The sequence below is a fragment of the Conger conger genome, chromosome 2, assembly GCF_963514075.1.
Source record: "Conger conger chromosome 2, fConCon1.1, whole genome shotgun sequence".
NCBI classification, from domain to species: Eukaryota; Metazoa; Chordata; class Actinopteri; order Anguilliformes; family Congridae; genus Conger; species Conger conger.
Window position 1 is genome coordinate 76,439,168 of NC_083761.1, and position 7,000 is coordinate 76,446,167.

At 46.9% G+C, this 7,000-nt stretch overlaps 1 protein-coding gene across 1 annotated transcript in view; it reads left to right on the forward strand.

Moving 5' to 3' along the window:
- The first annotated feature begins 1,541 nt into the window (after positions 1–1,541).
- LOC133121334 (homeotic protein female sterile-like) overlaps positions 1,542–7,000 on the forward strand; it is a 10,016-nt gene continuing 4,557 nt past the window's right edge. Inside the window, exon 1 of the mRNA XM_061230534.1 lies at positions 1,542–1,697. Within this exon, the coding sequence (XP_061086518.1) occupies positions 1,542–1,697 (156 nt within the window). The remainder of the gene's footprint in view (positions 1,698–7,000) is intronic.

Genomic DNA, 7,000 nt, shown 5'->3' on the forward strand with positions numbered 1-7,000 from the left:
CTCTTCTTTCCACCTTTCCTTCCTTCCTGCCCCCCCCCCCCTCCCCCCAACACCTGATTCCATTATGAGCCTGCCTTGCTGTCTGATCTTCAGTTGCAGGACGTCTAGAGCCAATAAGTGTCACACCTGCCCCCCCCCCCCCCCCCCCTCTTTTACCTGAATGCCTGTCGCTCTCTTCCGTCTTCCCCTCTTTCACGGGGATGAAAGGGGTGCCGGCGGATTCGCGGATTTCCTCCTTTCCGAGCTCACCGGCGCCGATTGCGAGGTTTCGCCTGGATGCAGTTATTCTGTGACTCCGCCCGCACTTAGCTCTAATCTGATAATGGCCCACGGACGACCGTCTCCGAAGCGCGCGGGGAAGTCTGGGCTTTAGCGGAGCGGTTTCATCTCGCCCGCGCCTGGGTAGAGAAACCTCCAGAATGAACTCTTTGAGTCTCAGGCCCCCCCTGTCTGACTTAACCCATTGCTAACATTATTGACCATAAACATTAACGGCTGGTTGTTGCCCCCCCTCATCCTCCGTCCCCCCACAGAAGAGAGCCTTCTGCCCGGCGTGAGACTGCCTGAGCGGTACTGTCAGAGCTGACATCGCTTGCTCATTAGGAGAGTCTGTGAGGGCAACTAGCCTCTCCGTCACTTCTTCAGGGTGACATTGAAGAAGAAAAAAAAAATCCTTGTTCTGGTCTTTCTTTTCCACCCCGGTGAATGTGTACTGGAGGCAGCACCAGCGACTGAACCAAATTATTGTGGATTAAAGGTACAATCGGTAATTTCAGACAAACACACTCAAACCACAGCGCTGTTTATCCCTCCCCCTTCTCTGTGAACGCGCTGACGTTGAAACGCCATTGGCTGTGGCAGTTTGAATTATTGATTATTGAAAGAGCTTGAATTATTGTACAGTTATACAATGTTTTGGTACAGAGTGTCGGGCCGTCAACTGCGTATTCTGAAACCCGAATTTAAGGACTGTAAACACAGGCAGAGGGTGAGTCAACATGTCAGTGAGCCCTTTTCAACAATAGGAAGGGATTTAAAATAGTCAAACATTTTGCCTATTGTTCCTTTAAGGAAGTGGGTAAAAACTCTTTGTGAGGGACGAGCCAAACGGCGCTTCAAAGTGCCAATCGTCCAAACCGCCTCGGCGACTCCGGTGCCAGCATCGCTGTCTGCCAAGAAACGGTAGACCGTCTCCTTTTCGTACAAATCTATCTTTAGCTGCCGAAGAAATATACAGGCAGACTGATACCGGGGTACTTGTTCATAGAATAATTAAATAAATGCCTTTCAACAAGTTTCCCAAAGTTTCCCGACGTAACGTGTTTGTATAGCTTTTTTTACAGAGACGCGGTGTCAGAATGACGCAGTCATTTGAAGTGTTGAATTGAACTTGAATTTCCTGAACCGAAACCCAGGAGTTCATTCAACACAGGAGAGGGGGCCACACCCGGTGCGGGGCAGATGCGACCTGGAAGAGAGCCTGTAGCCGTTCTCTGTCGCCCTGGGTAAACCCAGTTCATCTGCCCTACACCGGTTTTGGGATGACTCCCCACCCCCACCACGCCCAAAAATGCACCTCCAGTGAGTCAGACGCACTCTTCACCCCCGTGCCACTCTGGGACGGCCTCCCGGACCTCCGCCTGTCTGCTCCGCCCGACAACCAGCCACGCTTTTCAAAATCCCGTAATAACCGTGCGGTATTAGGGGGGTGTGCCTGTCCCATCACGGGACCGGGGAAAGTGCTTTCACCTGCGGCCTGCCCTCTGCCTTTTTTCGGGCTTCCTAATAAAGCCCTTTCCAACTTTATTCAGTTGCTCTGCACAGACATGCTTCTATCAGTTTCAATTTAATTTAAGTGCTCCCAAAAATGGTCTACTTGGTTACCTGGGACAGTGCCAATGACAAGTTTCAGTAAACGGTGAAATTTTTCAAAACGACTAATAATCGAGCTTAAGAGGCTTAGCCATTTGTCGCCTGTGTGAAATATTGCCTTAACCCCTTGCGAGAGTAGGTTTTTTGGAGTGGCTTTCTGTCGGTCTGCGCTGGAACTCCGCGGCTGTGAGGAGTCACCAGCAGTGATTGTTACGTGAGCAGTGGAATGTTCAGCGTTTGTGACCTCGGCCCTGAAAGGGTTACAGGGCCTGCAGGAGCAGCCCGGTTCTGCGGGAGCGCTCCGGGGCGTGTGCGCGATCGGCATGTTTTGTGGCTCTGCTTGCGCTGTGAGATGTGTTCATCTGAGACGTGCAGGAGGTGCACTTCCTCTTGGGGGAGGGGGGTGGGGGGTGGGGGGGTGGGGGAACCAGTGTGTCCTGCGGCAGGGCGTGGCATTCCACCCCCAACGAGCAGCCCAGTCTCTGTGTGTGTCAGTCTCTGTGTTTCTCTGTGTGTGTCAGTCTGTGTGTCTCTCTGTGTGTCTGTCTGTGTGTGTCATTCTCTGTGTGTCAGTCTGTGTGTGTCAGTCTCTGTGTGTCAGACCTCGTTATCACCTCGACCTCGGCCTAATCACAGGCCAACCGCTCTCTCCCTCTCTCTCTCCCCCTCACTCTCCCTCCCTCTCTCTCCCCCTCACTCTCCCTCACTCTCTCTCTCTCCCCCACACTCCCTCCCTCTCTCTCCCCCACACTCCCTCCCTCTCTCTCCCCCTCACTCTCCCTCACTCTCTCTCCCCCTCACTCTCCCTCACTCTCTCTCCCCCTCACTCTCCCTCACTCTCTCTCTCCCCCACACTCTCCCTCCCTCTCTCCCCCTCTCTCTCTCTCCCTCACTCTCCCTCTCACCCTCTCCCCCTCTCTCTCTCTCCTCACACTCTTCCTCTCTCCCTCCCTCTCTCTCCCCCCCTCTCTCACACTCTCTCTCTCTCCCCCTCACTCTCTCTCTTTCCCCCTCACTCTCCCCCTTACTCTCTCACTCCCTCCCTCTCTCCCCCTCTCTACGAATGTCAGAGTGAACATGGCAGATTATCAGTGCAGGTATACACTGGGGTGCAAAGATTTGGGCACCCCCTGGTTTGAATGTCGGTTACAATTAATCTGTTTGTGATCAAAAGGGAACCCGAACTCTAAATGGTACAGAGTTATACGTGAGACTTTCCTGCAGATTTTAAAGCAAGGTTGCTTTTTGTTTTCATTTATTACGGTTTCTAAATTATATTTAAAAAAAAAAAGGAAAACGGCCTTTGCTTTCAAATGTTGAAGAAATGTGCCATGTTTTATGTTGTACGCAGTTTAGAGTCTGTTCACTTAGATATTAATTGTAAAAGGCTTTTTGACCAGGGGTGCGCAAATCTTTGCACACTCCGGTATAGGCCTACAGTGGAGAGAGCCTGAGTAATCATCTGCTCCATATTCCTCATTGGTTCATCGCTCAGGACGTCTGTGACTAATGCACTGGCCCCGCCTTCCCCCCACTGCCCCGAACCAGGAAAGAGCTCCTGTTCCAGGAAAGCGTGTGCCTTTAAAGGGCCGGAACGTTCTGTGGGCGAGCTCCAGCAGCGTGGCTCTGCCACCGGGAAGTAAACGTGCTGACTCATGCCCCGGACTTGTGTTACGTATGAGTATGAATGGCAGTGAGTGTTGGTGTCAATTACTGTGTGTGTGTGTGTATATACACGTATATATATATGTGTGTGTTTGTGTATGTTTGTGACAGTGACAGTGTGAGTGTGTGTGTGTGTATGTCTGTAAGTGTCTGTAAGTGTGAGTGTGTGTATGAGTGTGTGTATGAGTGTGTGTATGAGTGTGTGTTTGAGTGTGTGTTTGAGTGTGTGTGAGAGTGTATATATGTATATATATATACATATATATATATGTGTGTGTGTGTGTATGTTTGTGACAGTGACAGTGACAGTGTGAGTGTGTGAGTGTGTGAGTGTGTGAGTGTGTGAGTGAGTGAGTGAGTGAGTGAGTGAGTGAGTGAGTGAGTGAGTGAGTATATGCCTCTGGCCCTGTCTCTTCTGCATGCATGCTGCCCCTCTGGTCATATGGACCCTTTCATCTCCCGTTGATTCAGCAGGATGTGTTGAGTCATAGTACCATTACTCATCACAGGTGGCAGAGTGTGTGTCTCGCTCTCTGTCTGTATGTCTGTCAGTTTGTTTAAGTTTCCGTCCTTTGTGGGCCATTGAGAGTGCTTTCACTGTGTTGTACTTAAGTCAAAATCAATTTAGACTTGATTTGCGCTGGTTGAGCCTCTGTGGATTTGTGCGTGTGCATCTCTTTACATTAGGTTTGTGTGATGCAGGCTGGCTGTTATACTGCAAAGATTGTTATTGAATGCAATAACAATCATTTACACTATGCACTACTGAACCATGCATACATTCAACATTATACACTACTTATGGGCTACATAAAACACAATATACTACTGAAACATACCTACATTCGCACAATACACACTACTGAAACGCCTACATTCAACTCTATACACTGCTGAAACATGCTTACATTCAACAAGTAGCTATTCATACAATCTGAAACACAAGAAAATGAATCGTGTTGTGAAGGTGTCTTACGGTCTTCTGCTAACTGCCCCATTGAGATTGCAGTGGTGAGTGCTGTTCCGGGGAAAATAGCGTCACCACTGTTATCTATTAGGTGTTGATAAGACACTCAATCGGTAGCAAGGCTTTGCAGCTTCCTTGTGATTGACAAAAACGCATCATGTGATCACATGCTGGCAATACAACCTTGCTGCTGGTTGACCATCTTATCAACACCCATGGGGCGACGTTGAGTTTTTTTCCGGAAGCATTTTGACGGTTGTTTATTCCCGCTTCAGATATCGTTAAAAGAAATAATAATACAAAAAGACAAGACACCACACGGTGGCCATGCTTGTTACTGCATTGGATAAATACAGTCGTGGTATATCGCCTTGCCCTAAACAGTTTGTCACTTTAGATAAGGAGGGTGATTTGCCGTCTACCACATTATTCTTAAAGGTACAATATGTAATTTCGGACTTCTAACGGTCAAGAGAGGAATTGCAGCAACAAACACGCTCAAACCACAACACTGTTTATCCCACCCCCTTCTCTGTGAACGCGAAATGCCATTGGCTGTGGCAGTTAGCACCAATTTTCAACCAATGAGCTTGAATTATTGTACAGCTATAGATGTTTCGGTGCGGAGTGCCGGCCCGTCAACTGCATATTTCGAAACCCGAATTTAAGGACTATAAACACAGGTAGAGGGTGAATCAACATGTCAATGAGCCTTTTTGAATGGGATTTACAATGGTCTTGTAACAATTTTTTAACACAAAAATCTTACCCTCTGTACCTTTAATTGTCCACAGGTGGTTTTCAGTGTTCTCGGGTTGCTTGTTGGCTGTACAAATCGATTGTGTCATATTCACCCTGACTTGTGGGGACATTTTACCTAGTGGGGACATTTTACAAGCCTGTCTTGTTGTATTCATCCTACCTTGTGGGGACATTATACCAAGTGGGGACATTTTACAAGCCTGAGTTGTCTTGTTCACCCTACCTTGTGGGGACATTTCTTTTGCTATAGCCCATCTGTTGGCTGCTGTGTTGTTTTCTGGGGCGCTGAATATGTGTGAATGGGGATTGAGAGAGACCACAGTGTGCTGGAGCAGTGAAATATGTTTTTTCTCTGTGAGCTGTGTTCTCTCACACACTCGCAAGCGCATATGTACATATGCATGCACACACACGCACATAACTGCATACACACACACCCATTCATATACGTAAATCATGTGCGCACACACACGTGGTACACATGCACACACTCAAGGTGAATATTATTCAGGGGGTGATGATATTGATGATCCTTTTAATGGTAGCGTTGGTGAATCTAGGCTTTGGCAACAGTTATATCAGTAATAATGCCAATAAATATATATTTTTGCTGAAGACGATGATGATTTGGTGGTGTTGGTGATGATGGGATGGTAATGATTATATTGATAGTGTTGGTGGTAATGATTATATTGATAGTGTTGGTGGTGATGATGATGATGATAGTGTTGGTGGTGATGATGATGATGATGATGATAGTGTTGGTGGTGATGATGATGATGATGATAGTGTTGGTGGTGGTGATGATGATTGATGATAGTGTTGGTGGTGATGATGATGATGATGATGATGGTGGTGGTGATGATGATGATGATGATAGTGTTGGTGGTGATGATGATGATAGTGTTGGTGGTGATGATGATGATGATGATGATGATAGTGTTGGTGATGATGATGATGATGATAGTGTTGGTGGAGATGATGATGATGATGATGATAGTGTTGGTGGTGATGATGATGATAGTGTTGGTGGTGGTGGTGATGATGATGATGATGATGATAGTGTTGGTGGTGATGATTGATGATAGTGTTGGTGGTGATGATGATGATGATAGTGTTGGTGATGATGATGATGATGATGATAGTGTTGGTGGTGGTGATGATGATGATGATAGTGTTGGTGGTGATGATGATGATGATGATGATAGTGTTGGTGGTGATGATGATGATGATAGTGTTGGTGGAGATGATGATGATGATAGTGTTGGTGGTGATGATGATGATGATGATAGTGTTGGTGGTGGTGATGATGATTGATGATAGTGTTGGTGGTGATGATGATGATGATAGTGTTGGTGGTGGTGATGATGATGATAGTGTTGGTGGTGATGATGATAGTGTTGGTGGTGGTGATGATGATGATGATGATGATAGTGTTGGTGGTGATGATGATGATGATAGTGTTGGTGGTGATGATGATGATAGTGTTGGTGTTGGTGGAGATGATGATGATAGTGTTGGTGGTGATGATGATGATAGTGTTGGTGTTGGTGGAGATGATGATGATGATAGTGTTGGTGATGATGATGATAGTGTTGGTGGTGGTGATGATGATGATGATAGTGTTGGTGGTGATGATGATGATGATAGTGTTGGTGGTGATGATGATGATGATAGTGTTGGTGGTGATGATGATGATGATATTTCGAAACCCGAATTTAAGGACTATAAACA